Consider the following 17091-nt stretch of genomic DNA (forward strand, 5'->3'; position numbering starts at 1 on the left):
CCATCTAGTTCTATTCAAGACTATACTATAATTCTTATCCACTTCCAACCCGCCGCTTAAAAAATAGTTAATATGATATCCATTTGCAAATTTGATAAACAGCAAATCTTGCATAGGTATACCGGGAAAAATACAACACATTTTGGTTTTAAAAAAAAACTATTACTGCGTAGTTATACGTATATCATTACCATAAGATGGCCCTTAATTTGTCCTTCAGTTTTATTATACATTTTGCAAAACCATCCATATAACTGCCTTCAAGTCTATAATGTATATTTGCAAATCATCCGCATAACTGTTTTCAAGTTTATAATATACATTTGCAAAACCATTCACATAACTGCCTTCAAGTCTATTTTAATATTATACATTTTGCAAAACCCTTCACATAACTGCCTTCAAGTCTATATTATACATTTTGCAAAACCATTCACATAACTGCCTTCAAGTATATATACAATTTACAAAACCATTCACATAACTGCCTTCAAGTCTATATTATACATTTTGCAAAACCATTCACATAACTGCCTTCAAGTCTATATTATACATTTTGCAAAACCATTCACATAACTGCCTTCAAGTATATATACAATTTACAAAACCATTCACATAACTGCCTTCAAGTCTATATTATACATTTTGCAAAACCATTCACATAACTGCCTTCAAGTCTATATTATACATTTTGCAAAACCATTCACATAACTACCTTCAAGTATATATTCAATTTACAAAACCATTCACATAACTGCCTTCAAGTATATTTCATTTGCAAAACCATTCACATAACTGCCTCAAGTCTATATTATATCAAATTTTTGCAATACAACCATTCACATAACTGCCTTCAAGTCTATATTATACATTTGCAAAACCATTCACATAACTGCCTTCAAGTATATATAATTACAATTAACTGCTACAAAACCCATTCACATAACTGCCTTCAAGTATATATACATTTTCAAACCTTACATAACTACCTTCGTCTATATTATACATTTTGCAAAACCATTCACATAACTGCCTTCAAGTCTATATTATACATTTTGCAAAACCATTCACATAACTACCTTCAAGTATATATTCAATTTACAAAACCATTCACAGAACTGCCTTCACGTCTATATTATACATTTTGCAAAACCATTCACATAACTGCCTTCAAGTCTATATTATACATTTTGCAAAACCATTCACATAACTACCTTCGTCTATATTATACATTTTGCAAAACCATTCACATAACTGCCTTCAAGTCTATATTATACATTTTGCAAAACCATTCACATAACTGCCTTCAAGTCTATATTATACATTTTGCAAAACCATTCACATAACTACCTTCAAGTATATATACAATTTACAAAACCATTCACATACCAGCCTTCACGTGTATATAATACACTTTACAAGATAAATTCATATAACTGCTTTTAAGTCTATATACCCTTTGCATAACCACTCACATAACTGCTTTCAAATCAATATACAGTTTGCAAACCCATTCACATAACTGCCTTTGAGCCTATACAAACTTTGCAAAACCAATTCACACGCTCGCCTTCAAGTCTATGAACACTTTACAAAACCATACACAGAAATTCCTTCAAGTCTATACTTTACAAAACCATTCACATTACTTCCTTCATGTCTCTTAACACTTTACAAAGCCGTTCACAGACATAACCTTAGCCATATACTCATTACAAAATTGTTACCATTTGAAGCCATTTAAAAAATAAAGTGACGAATTGCATCAAATTGTTATGTTGGATGAATATACCAGGCGCTTAAAATCGATTTCAAGCTAAAATTGACTACAAGTATTGAATTTTAATTTGTCATATATATAGCTATTGTCCTCAACAAAACATAAATAAACCCCATTTTTATCATTATGAATATAAATTCAATTTTCAACATCTAATCCTATCCGACATAGACCGCTCTGATGCGGTGGGCTACACATATTGTCAATCTTAAAGTTATATGATTAAAATGAGATACACAATTCTAATTTAACATGACAAGCTTTTTTTTCAGTGAGTAGTAGTAGTAGTAGTAGTAGTAGTAGTAGTAGTAGTAGTAGTAGTAGTAGTAGTAGTAGTAGTAGTAGTAGTAGTAGTAAACAAAAAAACCCAAAAACAACCCGCCCCCCCCCCCCAAAAAAAAACCAAAAACAAAAAACAAAAAACAAACAAAAACAAAACAAAAGCAAAACAAAAACAAAAACAAAATAAAAGCAGGGTAGATCATCATGATAACGTATCATCATGCCTACTTGTAAACTCTGACTTAAAATCTCACCTACTGCCATGTTGCCTTTTAAATAATTAAACGCGACTCATCGCGTGAATCCGGTATCATGTCGGAATTAATTCAAGGAGTGAGGTGAATTTATAGTCAAATGACCAGAATAAGGACATTTCAGGCTTGCTTTAAAAAAAAATAATTAAATGACAATAATCATTTTCCTCATTGAATGCATATATTTTGAATCAAAATCATATACATTTGGCTCAAATTTCAATCTTTGGCATCAGGTTCATCCCGATATAATACCATTTAAGACGATTTGCCACAAATATACAAAGTCGTCAATCAAACATTCCACTAAACCTTACTCAAGCCAAAATCAAGCGAAAAGTGTATCTCATATTGTGCTACTTTTAAATAAGTAAGAATGTCGATTATAAACGAATAACTAAATATAAAATGATACAAAATAGAATAAATACATTCAAGCAGATTTTGGCTGTTATTCTCACAATGAAGCTGTCTGTTGCAGAATCGTGTTGTATGAAAGAGATAATTCGATGATATCCACTCATAAAAACCAACCACGATGAAAGCATCCTGCTAAACTCCAATCCCCTGATATCATTTCCGACGTAAAAAGCCATTCCACCATCTTGAACGGAAGTACGTGCGCCCCCTAACGGTGGACAAATAGCTGTATTGGCGGGAAAATAAGATAATAAGGCGTCCTTTCTCCCTGAGCGTATCGGGATTTTCCGTTCACTCCTCAGGGATGTCCAGCCCTCTGTCATTATGAAAATTATCCAGAATTTACGGGAATTACCAGAAAATCAGGCGAGTAATGGCGGCAATTTGTCTCCCCTTTCATCCCCCTTAGCCTTCCATTTTCTTCTTTGCCCCGCCATCAAGGGGTCATGAGCAAGTCCGGATAGGCGGCTCGCACGCAAAGGACACACGCGTTAAACTGATTGGGATCGCGGTGCTAGTAACTTCATTCACGCTATCTCATTTTACTTACATTGTATTTGGTCGAAAATGGAATCCAACGGTATCAGAATTGCTTGAAGTAATGAGATGAAATAAAGATACATTGAAAATTCATTTCCCCATCTCTAGGAAAAGACTGGAGCTAACACAAGCGGTTGTCACAGTACAGCGCAGTGGGAAAAATGAGCAAAATGTGCTGAATATTGCTCATAAAATTATTTAAAAGAAAACAAAACAAACCCCCCCCCCCCAAAAAAAAAAAAAAAAAAAAAAAAACAACAACCCGACAATGTATGATTCAAGGGCACAAAGCCCGGGCATCATATATTTAAGTTTTGTCAAAAAGAGCAGCGATGTGGCTTCAAATAGCATCAAGTTTTGTCACTCATTTGGTTGCTGATCACTCTCCACGTCGATTGATTTTGTTATCAGATGAGACATCGTACCGCTGGATCACCGATATTGTGTCAGGTCGACGTATTTGCAGATCTAATAACCCAGATTGGAATTATTTTGGGCTCATTTTTGTGATCGAAATACTTTCAAACCAGCGCCAAAAATTGTCCATTACATAACAGAAAAAAACCCCAACAAAAATAACATAACAGCCCCCCCCCCCCCAAAAAAAAACAAAAACAAAATACCCAACAAAAATAACAAAACAAAACAAAACAAAGAAAACATAAAGTAAAAATAAGACAACGAAAAAAGACAACCCAACCCAACCCCCCCCCCCCAATACAACAATTCGAACAACAATTAGCCAACAACAAAAGAAAAAAAAATCAAAACAAAAACAATACAGAAACAATAGAAACAAGCAAAAACAAAACAAAAACACACACACACAAACAAAAACACACACACACAAAAAACAAAACAAAACAAACAAAAACAAAACACAAAACTAAAACAAAACAAACAAATTACAAAACAAAACTAACCCCCCCCCCCCCACCCAAAAAAAAAACAACAAAAAAATCCCCCCCAAAAAAAACAAACCAAAAAACCAAACCACACACACACACACACACACACACACACATACACACACACACATGCACACACACACAAAACTTTGCAAACTTCAAGAATTTTCTCACTGTTCATTTTAACTTTAATTTCGACTTTCTTCAGTTGATCATAAAACAAAATACCAGACTGGCCGGTTCAATCACATATTATAGGAAATTTGGGTTAACCTGAAAATCTTTATTGTGCAGTCGAGATTTATACTGACTCCCCCCCCCCCCCCCCCCGCCCCCCCCCCTCCCCCCTGTCGACCAAGCAGTGATTGGGTAGCTCGATCTGTTAGATCTGGCGGAGAGTATTTTGCGATAGACCAGCGTCCTATCCGTAGGGTAGCAAGTAATTGCCATTGCCCATTTCACGCTATAGAAACCGGGATAAACTCCGGCTCTATGGGCCCGTGGCTCTGAAGGACTACTTTTTTTCAAAATCTTTATAGAAGAAAATGAAGGTTAAATCATTTCTAATGCGAGAATATAAAGAAATTCCGGATTACCTCTCATTTAAACATTTTATTCATCTTTCTGCTTTCTGCGCCTGTTTCTCCTGTACATAGCTAGTTTCATTGATGTTTTTGTTCACAATTAGGATCGAACAAGGGTCGCTTAGGTCATCTAATTTGGCCTACTCTAGCTCATAATGTAGTGAACATATTATTATATATATATATAATATATATATATATATATATATATATATATAATATATATATCATTTATATAGTTAGAAAATAGTCCTTTAGATCTATTGCTCTCATAGAGCTGGGATTCATGCTGTTTTCTGTGGTGTTAACAATCAAGTCACACATATTTGCGATCCTTTGTCCAGGATTCAAATTTATCTCAATGGATTATTCACCAAAATTATTAGACCCATACCTCCACTCACTCCTGGATGGGCGGAGGAACAAGTAACAATCAAGTATCGAAACGTGATCCTTTGCGTGTGAGGCACGCGCTCTAACAACTGAGTTATCGAGGTCTCTCTCTCCCCGCCCCCTCTCTCTCTTTAAAACAAAATACAACGTTGCTTTCTAATTCAATTTGATTCACTCCCGTCTCCCGTTTTTTGTTGCCGAAGTCAGAACACTCTTCAAACATGCGTGCTTTCTTTATCACAAACGTTACAAAATCTGTCTAGATCTTGTCTTAAATTTTCACAAAATTACAAATTAAGCCCTTAATCTCTTTCATTTGTGAGGAAGAAAAAGAACCATTTTATTCAATCCAATATTATTTGCTCCCGTCCTTTTCACACACAAATCCTTGCTTTCATCTCAAGTAGTTCTCGGGCCGTCTTGAGGACTGCGACAACAACCGGCGTCCATTTTGAATCTTGCGGGTGGCAAAATCTTGAAAAGATTGCCATCATAATGAGGTCCAATTTACTCTGGCCCAAAACAATAAAGGTTGATGATTTCTGCTGACGAACTTCGCTGTCTCCTTTTAATCCTTTACATGCAGGGGTCTGTTTCACTCTAACTTGTTATTGTATCATTAGGTTTTCTCAAAGTCAGCAACAGCGATGCCATAGGGCTTCATATAGTCTCGAGTTGCATCTCTGTTACTCCACTTTTTGTAAGAAAAAATTTTAGGTTCAAGTTTTGGATATGTAGATAACATTACAAATCATTATTTGAAATGAATTGAATATTGCCGTCAAAGGGTTAATATTCCCTTCCCACCGCGGGGGACAAAATTCCCAGGCTTCTCATTTAAACTGCGCATGATTTGAATTCTCATCACTACTTCCGGCTTTATTAGCGGCAAACTCCCAATTGATCACATGATCAAGGGAAGAGCAGCGCAATCTGGGCCGTAATTACGGGCCCTTATTTAATTTGCATCACATTGAGGCACAAACGTCACTGTCTCCGGAAGTCCGTCCTCCCTGGCTTTTACATCGACGCCATTTTGGAAAAATGTTAATGATTTCTGATCTATCTATCTATCTATCTATCTATCTATCTATCTATCTATCTATCTATCTATCTATCTATCTATCTATCTATCTATCTATCTATCTATCTATCTATCTATCTATCTATCCATCTATCTATCTATCTATCTATCTATCTATCTATCTATCTATCTATCTATCTATCTATCTATCTATCTATCTATTTTAATTCATATATGCATAGATTTTATCCATCCATCCATTCATCCATGCATCCTTCCATCCATCCATCTATCCATCCACCTATCCATCCATCCATCATTCCGCACCTACACATCTTCAACTGCTTTTATTCCAAACTTCTTTAAAATAGACCCTAAAGACACTTTTCCCCATGAGAATAAATAAAAGAAATTTTATCATTATATTTTACATGTTTTTTTCTTTCTCTCAAGAGTGTCTTGCCTATTATTTCTTCTAAACTTAATCTTGCTCACATTATGTTTTAGTTATGTAGTTAAATTGAATTTATACAGTACATAGCAACATCTATTGATTTAATAACTTGACAATTCAAAGTGGCGCTGATAGCTTTGGCTAATGTATTTTGCGCACGAAGACTGTCATAAATCAACACCAAAACTGTCATTCCACAATTTAGGTATTTTTATAACATCAATTTTATCAGACCAAATATAAATTCGATTCTTCCACCTCTCATTTTCTACTCATTGTCCTCCAATACTTTATTCCCTACTCCCCACCGAGACTAGTTTTAGGCTTTGATTGGCTGAGATGGTCCCACGTGACTGGTTTTCGTGACGCTGATTGGTGTAATGAGCTTTCATCCACCGGAGGTCGCGTCTCGAGGAGAATTCCAAAGCGAGGCTCTGATTACGTCAATATCCTTAGTCATTCAATTGAATTGAGTGAAGTATTGGCTACATTACTGCCGTACAATGACAAAACATATTTTGCTTGGAAACTTTTATGTTGAATATCAATCGATTTAAGTGACTCCCAACTTTTTGAAAAGTCTCATGTCTGAAACTTCTTTAATGAAACTTTTTATCAAAGTGGGTGTATCCCAAAATCGATCTATATATCAAGTTAAACGTCTCTGATCAAAAATGTGAAAAAAAGTGTTTTGACAATGTGCGGGTGTATCGGCTACATTAGACTAAATTAGGGAGGCCTTTTTACCGTTCTGGTGTTCAGTTTGGTGTTTCACTTCAAGATCACGTATTTTGAGGAAAATTGGTTTATTTTCGCTGAATGCCAGGATTGTCAACAAGCTTAATGATCAAAAACAATTTAATCCTTCTTTTGGCTTAGAGAATGTCGATCCTACGCTTTTACTTCGACTGTGTACTTTTAAATTTTCATTCCAAGCGATATAATATACACATTTTATGTTGCGCATGTTTACCTTCTCTCAATAATATGCCTTGCACCCAACACATACCTCTCTCTTTCTCTCTCTTTCTCTCTCTCTCTCTCTGTCTCTCGCTCCTTCTCTCTCTCTCTCTCTCTCTCTCTCTCTCTCTCTCTCTCTCTCATTATATATATATATATATATATATATATATATATATATGTATATATATTATATCCTTTTCACTCACTGCCTCTCCCTCATCCCGATCTCACATACGTATACAAAACACAATTAAGTACACATCGGCTTGAACTCATGACAATATTAATATAAAAAGTTCTCCGACTTTCTCAGCCGGGAGCATAGAAATCATAAAGCCATTAAATAATAATAGTGATAATGATATCGAAGATGGCTGTGGTTAAAGAAATAATCATTGTGCAGTTTGTTTCGTCCTCCCTCCTCCCATCGAATTTTCTAGACGTCCATGATGGATGCCAATTAGTACATTATCACTCCGGAAGCCAGTTTCCTCCTTCCGGTTTCTCTCCATCAGGGGAGGCTACTAAATTTTCTTCTCGCCACTTCCCGTGAGAGTAAATAGCTCTTCTCCTTCATCATTACTATCTTTCTGGCGTAGAGAGTTATAATGATGAAGATAGCATAATCCACATTTGGTATCCATTCTCGGTATGGTTTACGAATAAACCGTGGTACATATTACGTATTTTGATGATTCAAATTCATAATTGTATTTTTATCTTTTTAAAAATCTGGATATAAGAGTCATTGAAAGAGCTGGACATTTTAGATAACCATCAAAATAAAAGTAAATGGATAATTAGACCTCCCCGCCCCCAAACAAAACAACTCAAAACAAAACAACAAAACATAACAAAAAAAATGACCAAAAAAAAAACAAAACAACAAAAAACAAAAACAAACAAAACAAACAATTTTTTTAATGCGGCAAACAAACAAGCAAAAATAACCAAACAAACAAATCCCATGAAAAAAAACAACAAAAAACTAAAAACAAGCAACAACAAAAAACAAAACAAAACAAAACAAAAAGCCCAACCAAATAACAAAAATTAATACCACCCCCCCCCCCCCCCACACAAAAAACAAAACAAAAAAAAAAAAAAAAAAAAAAAAAAAAAAAAAAAAAAAAAAAAAAAAAACTAGCGAAACCAGCCGAATCTACATGTTGATACCAAGCAGCGGAGTATTAGTCAGTATACCACAACTATAGGTCCATATATTATTCATGTACTATCGCTTCGATTTTAGTATAATACGAGAAATAGAATATCAGACATAAAATTATATTAACTTGGTTCGGATTTATGTTATCATTTGATTGATAATAGAATATAAGCATAAAGTTTTTAAATTGATATTATTATGTTTGCCTTTTATTTATTTTATTAATTGTGTCTTAAAGTTCTTTATGTCATTTTGATTTTTAAATACGTCTTTATTATGTTTATAGTTGTTTTTTAATTTATTAATCGTCATTATTTTAAAAAAACGTCTTTACAACATTTCTTTTTTATTTATTGAATATATGATTTAACACACTACACTCTGTACACATTCTTTAATTACATACTACTGATACTACTACTACTACTACTACTACTATCTACTACTACTATACTACTACTACTACTACTACTACTACTACTACTATCTACTACTACTACTATTACTACTACTACTACTATCTACTACTAACTACTACTACTACTACTATACTACTACTACTACTACTACTACTACTACTACTACTACTACTACAACTACTACTACTACTACTACTACTACTACTACTACTACTACTACTACTACTACTACTACTAAAGACCCCACAAAATAAAGAAACAAAAAACAAACCAAAACATAACCAACCCTCCTCCCCCAACAAAAACAAACAACATATAAACAAACAAAACAATCATACAAAGCACCCCCCAAAAAAAAAAATAAAACAAGAAACAACAACAACAACAACAACGAACAACAACAACAACAAGAACAACAACAACAACAGCAACAACAACAACAACAACAACAACAACAACAACAACAACACAGCAACAACAAAAAAACAAACAAACAATAAAAACAAATTAAAAAAAAACCCAGCAAAAAACAAAGCAAAAACAAGCAAATAAAACAAACAACAACAATGTAAGGTAATCCTGAATATCAATCTATTTATAGTTCTAATATAGCCTTGTAATTTTGAGGTTTTGAAATGTTGGAGTTATAATCACTTGATTAACATTGGGAAAATTTTATTAAGCGGGCGAAGTTCTCTTTAAAGACATCGATATCTAGACAAGGAATAAAATGAAGTTGGATAATTGTGGTGGTCAAAAATAGAGACATAATTTCGTACATTTTGTGTCTAAAACGAAATGTAATTTGCTCAACTAAATCGTTAAAAAAAATGATTTTAAAAATTCGTACCCAAATTATTTGATTGAGTCAAACAACTTATCACAGGAAACTATTTTCCAAGCCGTTGCCTCATCTTGATACCGCCGTTACCATGAAGAAAAAGGGCGTTGTGCGGGGGGAAAGGGGGGGGGGGGATTTGAAGGGGAATAGGAGAAATCAACCGACATATTATTATAATCATTCCCAAAGTCGATTTGTCGTTGGTGTCCGTCCGTCCCAGAATTCCAATGTGCCAGACAAGACTAATCGATAAATCAACCTCTTCCGATGTCGTCACAGAGGCGGAGGCAACTGTAATCGATGAGCGCCACGCCCACTGTCACATCCTTATCACTGATTGGTCTCCAGGGGACCATTGCTGCCATTTCATTGGTCGATGGAAAAGGAACGCACTTGGATTTGACCACTTTTGTCTTCAATGAGTCCCCAGATGTCACATTGTGATCACTTATCGCCACAATTTGCCTTTCTTGTGTATTGATAAAATCTCGTCTTCTCGGTTGTTTATATTACACCTCACTTCCAATCTGATCTGGGCGGGAAAGATCACAGGAATCTTCTTACTAGACATCGATAAAAAGACGCCTGTCGGTAAGCATTTATTCATATTCATCTGATGTCGCTTTATCGCCATGGCAATAACAGCAGCAACAATAACAACAGCTTTAACTTCACTCCATTATCTAGTTTAATCTGTCAACACATTCGTCTTCACCTCCGTATATTATATTACTCTAATACAATAATGTTTGTCTTGTGTTTTTTTTTGTATCCACTGTGACTTCATTTGCTGTGAAAATTCTGTTTTAAACAGCACTTGTTATATTCATGGATCTGCCTTTTAAATAACTTCAATGTGTTTATAAGGCCGCATACTAAAACTCTTAACTAAACAAGAAAAAAGATTAATAGGATTTTTAAAACCATTAGCTGACATTTGTGTCCAGTCTTCTAAAATCGGTGTAATGTCGGGGTGAATCTGATGCTTAGAATTAAATCTTAACCTTAACATGTCAATTTTGAATTAAAACAATTTTTCAAAAATTGGAGACAAAGAGTTTTGGTTTTCTAAACTTCCCCAAATTAAAAAAATAATCAATCAATAAATAAACAGATAAATAGGTTAATAAATAAATAAATAAATGAATAAATAAATAAATAAATAAATAAATAAATAAATAAATAAATAAATAAATAAAATTAAAGTTTAAAAATACAACCAAACCAACCCCCCCCCCTTAATTTTGTCAATTCTGATCATTTTGACTTTACACCGACGTGCACATATTAGCAGGTCTGATACTGAACGCAATGATGGGCTTGGGGTAACATTGTTGTACTGGACAATATTTTGCGTTGGTTTGACAGTATTTTGATAACAATTTGGGTTATCAGACCTGCAAAGAGGTACACGTCGATTTACGCCCAATTTTCTACATCTAGTTTATATCGATACCATATCAGATAAGCCGATAGGCCATATTTGTGTTTTATTTTGCAGGAGAATTATTTTATCAAGCTCTCGACGTCATCATTCATCATTTAATTTAATATTTTACATTAGAACACGGGGCTTCAACTGTACATCTCCAGCGTATTCTGTACTTTGTCTTCTTCATCATTCATCATTTAATCTTTTACATTCCTCATGGAACATGGGGATTCAACAGTACATCTCCACCGTATTCTGTACTTTGTCTTCTTCATCATTCATCATTTAATATTTTACATTCCTCATGGAACATAGGGCTTCAACAGTACATCTCCACCGTATTCTATACTTTGTCTTCTTCTTCATCATTCATCATTTAATCTTTTACATTCCCGGTGGAACATAGGGTTTCAACAGTAAATCTCCACCGTATTCTGTACTTTGTCTCCTTCATCATTCATCATATAATATTTTACATTCCTCATGGAACATGGGGATTCAACAGTACATCTCCACCGTATTCTATACTTTGTCTTCTTCTTCATCATGCATTCATCATTTAATCTTTTACATTCCCGGTGGAACATAGGGTTTCAACAGTACATCTCCACCGTATTCTGTACTTTGTCTTCTTCATCATTCACCATTTTACATTCCTCATGGAACATGGGGATTCAACAGTACATCTCCCCCACAAGCTCTTGACTTACTTGACTTATTCCCATCCCTCCATGTGAAGAATAGATAATGCTGAATTATGCTATTATCTCATTATAATGAATATTGCAAAACTTTCACCTCTTTAATGTTTATATATGGAATGGTTTTTGCGCTTTGTGCTCCAACATTGAATACGTTAAAAATATATATATAAAAATCAGATAGCGTTTGAGCTCCGTTAACAAAAAATATTTCGTCGAAGGTTGATTTCTCTATGGAGCGACAGCACGTAAGTTTGTATTTTAGATTGCATTTGTGACCCACAAAGTCAATCTGGTATTAAATTAAGATGAACCGGATGTCAATTAAAAAAGAAACAAAAACAATTCACAGTTTGAATGATGAGAATTAATAAAGAAAAAAAAAGATTTTTGATTGTTTATTTAATACCTGTATAGATAGAATGCGCTTGGCCAAGGAGTTCACAACATTGCCATCCGGAAGTATAACGCACCAACACACAAACTCTGTGTAACCATGAACGTTTATAGTCTGGTTAATACAGTTTAGTGAGAACAACTCACAGACGCGGATGGCAAAAACAATAACAAAGGCCTGAGTGACGTCATCTGCATACTATCTATAGAAACGAAATTGACGTCATCAACTCAGCTCTTTGTTATTGTTTTTAGCCAGCCATTTTTATGAGTAGTTCTCACTATGTTGTATTGATGCTATGCGTTTAGTTAAACAATCACAACATTCGCATGCCGAATATAACATACCAACACATAAAAACGTTGTGTAACCTTACACGTTTATAGTCTGATTAACACAATTTAGTGAGAATTACTCATAAAAATGGCTGGCTTAAAAAATAAAAGCAAAGAGCCGAAGGACGTTAATTTCGTTCCTTCTATTAAACAGATTAATGTTTGATATATCATGACATAATACCAGTTTGAAGCGACGGGTCACATTTAATCGTCCTGCTTTGTATGTCTTCTATTTTGTTTATTTATTCATTTGTGTAGGTTGATATTTGTTTTCTTCATACAGTGTTGTACAAAAGAGTTTTGCTAGATTATGGGAACGAAGATAAACTTACATCTTTGTGGCACGAGGATGGAAAGATGAACACATTAATAGATTGATGCCATACGGCTTGATAGATAGATAGATAGATAGATAGATAGATAGATAGATAGATATTGAATCGTGTTTGATACAAATACGGTACGAAAAGTGCTCGACATGTAGTAATGGAGCGAATTGTAGACTGTCTCAAACATTGTGGTAAATATTTTTAAAAATAATAGATAGATCGATAGATAGATAGATAGATAGATAGATAGATAGATATAGAAAAATGGATAGATATAGAAAGCGAGCGAGCGAGAGAGAGAGAGAGAGAGAGAGAGAGAGAGAGAGAGAGAGAGAGAGAGAGAGAGAGCGAGAGAGAGAGAGCGAGAGAGAGCGAGAGAGAGAAAAGAAAGAAAGAGAAGAGAGAGAGAGAGAGAGAGAGAGAGAGAGAGAGAGAGAGAGAGAGAGAGAGAGAGAGAGAGAGAGAGAGAGAGAGAGGAAATATAATAAAATAGGTCACTTCACCTCAAGATTTATTATCTGATTGTCCGGATACTTTTGGTTGTTGTGCTGCACTTTGCCCTTCCATTCGAGAGACACAGGTTTGAGTTCTGCTTTAGCATTTCGTTACTTTCTTGAACAAGAGATTAAACCATTATTACTCACTCTGTGACGTTTCACTGCGGCTGAACCCTGGGTTATCTCGGGTCTTTTCTCGACTTCGATCTTAAAGAAAAATTTCTCCTGGGGATGGATTTAAGGAATCTTATTTTTAATATTTATATATTGCTGTTAAATATGCGTATTAGTTTATAGATAGTACGAAGATGACGCCACTCTAGTCTTTGTTATTGTTTTTGCCATCCACGTTTATGAGTAATTCTCACTAAACTGTATTAACCAGACTATAAACGTTCAAGATTACACATAGTTTTGTGTGTTGGTCCGTCATATTTCCGGATGGCAATGTTGTGCGTGAGCTCCTGAGCCAAACGCATACTATCTATAGCGTGGTCAATGTTTTGTCCTCTTGTGTGAGACAATGAAAACCGATCAACATTGTCGACTTTGATGTGAACATATACTTGTGCGGCTATGTGGTCTTGTGGTATGACATTCGCTTTCGGATCGGAAAGTCCTGGGTTCGAGCCTTGCTCGGCGCATAGTTGAGTCCTTGGAAAAGACTCTTTACTCACATTCTCTCACCGTACTCAGGTGTAAAAAAAACAGCATTGTCTCTGTCGGAAAAAATGTAATATCGCCTAACAGGCGTCGTGTCTCGTTCTATATACGTGTTGCTGTTGGCGAACTTTGAGCACGTTTAGTGGATATTGCGCTATATAAATGCTCTACTTTTTGTTATAGAGGGTAATGGATATTTTAAGTGGTAGGTAGCAAAAAGGACGCTTTACTGATTTCTCATGCCATATAAATGGAAAGTAAGGTCCAAATTATACCATTTTAAGAGAGTAAAGTCTACAATCTGAAGCGCATTCGGACTGACTAAACCGACAGAATGATCTTATCTATAATCGAAATTTAAAAAAATTATATTCAATTATACATTTTAGTCAGTTTTATTTGTTTAATTACCAAATTATATTAGAAAAATGGAATGGGCGAGTCGATAATTCAATAAATAGATGAACGAAGACGTAAACAGATACATAATAGGTAAATCGGGTAAAATAGATAAGGAGTAAATAAATAAATGATTAATTAATAAAAATGCAAAGAAGTAGATAGATAAATAGATAGGTAGCCAGATAATTAAGTAAATAAATGAATAGATAAACAAAAAATAGATAGATAAATAATAAATGAACACTTAGAAAAAATATAGAAATGAAATTTAATGACAACCTTTTGACATAAGTCAATGTGGCTAAAGAGTCTTTTCCTTCAGAGAAAGGTGTGAGAGTTTTTGCTAAGATAAGGGTCCTTTAAATCGATCGATATTTGAAGGACACGTTTTCTGGCCAATGTTTTAAATAAGTTTCTTTCCAGAGTACGGCTTTTGGTTAATTACAAAAATGCATTTACTTTTAGATCCAAAGGTCTTTCTGTGTTTTAATTGAAAAGCGGTTTTGTTTGTTAACAGTCTATAAAACATAATGAGATCTAAAAGAATATATTGACTTCAATTAGTAATTATGATGATGATGATAAATAATATAATAATAATAATAATAATAATAATAATAATAATATAATATAATAATAATAATAATAATATATAATAATAATAATAATAATAATAATAATAATAATAATAATAATAATAATAATAATAATGATAATATAATAATAATAATAATAAAATAATAATAATAATAATAATAATAATAATAATAATAATAATAATAAATAATAATAATAATAATAATAATAATTATAATTAATAATAATGTCGTCTTGTATATGGGCAAGAACAGTATTCTATTTCTATGCTTTTATCTTCTTCTCCTTTTTAATATTTTTTATCTCAATGACTATGCAGTGTGTAATGCTCATTTGCTCATTTTGACTTGGAACACAATTATTGTCACCCATCGCATCAAGAAGGTTTTTAAATAGGGGTGATTTGGATAATGATAAAAATTGAAATTATAGGAAAAATATATTATGAGGCGTCATTTCAGTGTTTCTTTTATTGCAGAGAATGGATATAATTTCTTAAAGTGACAAAAAATACAATTCCACAACAGGACAAAGATCTCACATCTTCTACTTTTCCGGTTCCAAACTCATTTGAATTGTGTATGTAACATGTCCTTTGGAGGACTAATAATGAATAAGTTATATACTGGATCATAAGGTGGCATAACTATTTTAGTAGCAGACTGTAAAGGTAGATTCTCAAGATTATGGGACTTAAAAGAGTGAGGATATATGATCTTTATTGACGACCAGCATAGATCAAGACTAGACAATAATATGATGCCATCAATTACACGAGGTATATACTCAGTTCTCTAACAGAGTGGTTTTAGACTTCTAATCACCGTACTTAGTTGTAACATGAGTACCTGGTCGTAAACAGCGTTGTGTCTGTCTTTATGTAATATCTAACAGGCGTCATGTCTTGTCCTGAATGTTAAGTGTTGCTGTTGGCTAGGGATCCATTGTAAAACGCTTCGAGCACGTTTCGTGAATATTGCGCTATATAAATCCTCTTTTTTTTTTAACTTCACGAAACTTGTCTGCTCATCTGATAGTTTTATTATCACATCTTGTAATCATCGAGTTCTCTTTCCATGATATGTTTCTGAATTGATTGGATTGTGCCCCTTGCCCTGTTTCTTTCGTGTTTCCTTCTTTTAAAAAGTTAGGCTTGGTAGACACATTTGCACAATGTGCCTTTCTTTATTAAAAGATAAACGGTGACTGTGTATTCACTTTGAGAGTCTATCTTCGACTGGAAAGATATAAAAACGTGTTCCTTCGAGATTTTTATGGCATATGTCAACTTAAAAAAAAAAATATGACCGAATAAAGCCACCAAAATGCTAAGTAATTAGCTAATCTCATTTTTGTGCATTGATCTTATTTCTGTTTCCCTCCAACATTGGTCGTAAGTTTCATTAGACATATTCTTACATAAGCTCTGAGAGACAATATTAAGTAATGCATTAAACTTATAAGTGAGAATTACGAATACAATAATATTATTATTTTGACAAGATCGATTCGACCGTGATATGAATTCGTTACTTATTTTACTTCATCTCCCTTCTCCCAACCGGCCTACCCCTTTAAAATATGAAAATGCACACCCCCCCCCCCCAAAAAAAAAAAAAAAAAAAAAACCCCAAAAAAAACAACAAATAAACAAAAAAAAACAAACAAACAAACAAACAAACAAAAAAAAACCCAACAAAATACA

The 17091-nt window shown here is 33.8% G+C and overlaps 1 protein-coding gene across 2 annotated transcripts in view; it reads left to right on the forward strand.

The window, feature by feature from the left end:
- The window catches only part of LOC144968356 (uncharacterized), a 36522-nt gene that overhangs the window by 7785 nt on the left and 11646 nt on the right, over positions 1–17091 (forward strand). Inside the window, exon 1 of one of the 2 annotated variants that reach the window (XM_078906632.1) lies at positions 11577–12411. The exons of the other annotated variant lie outside the window; for it this stretch is intronic. Within the exon in view, the coding sequence (XP_078762758.1) occupies positions 12397–12411 (15 nt within the window). The 5' untranslated portion in view covers positions 11577–12396. Of the gene's footprint in view, positions 1–11576; positions 12412–17091 lie in introns of those variants that run through there. 2 annotated transcript variants of the gene reach the window in all.

Source organism: Berghia stephanieae, chromosome 3 (genome assembly GCF_034508935.2).
Source record: "Berghia stephanieae isolate SIO BIC M18660-M18661 chromosome 3, UCSD_Bste_1.3, whole genome shotgun sequence".
Taxonomy (NCBI): Eukaryota; Metazoa; Mollusca; class Gastropoda; order Nudibranchia; family Aeolidiidae; genus Berghia; species Berghia stephanieae.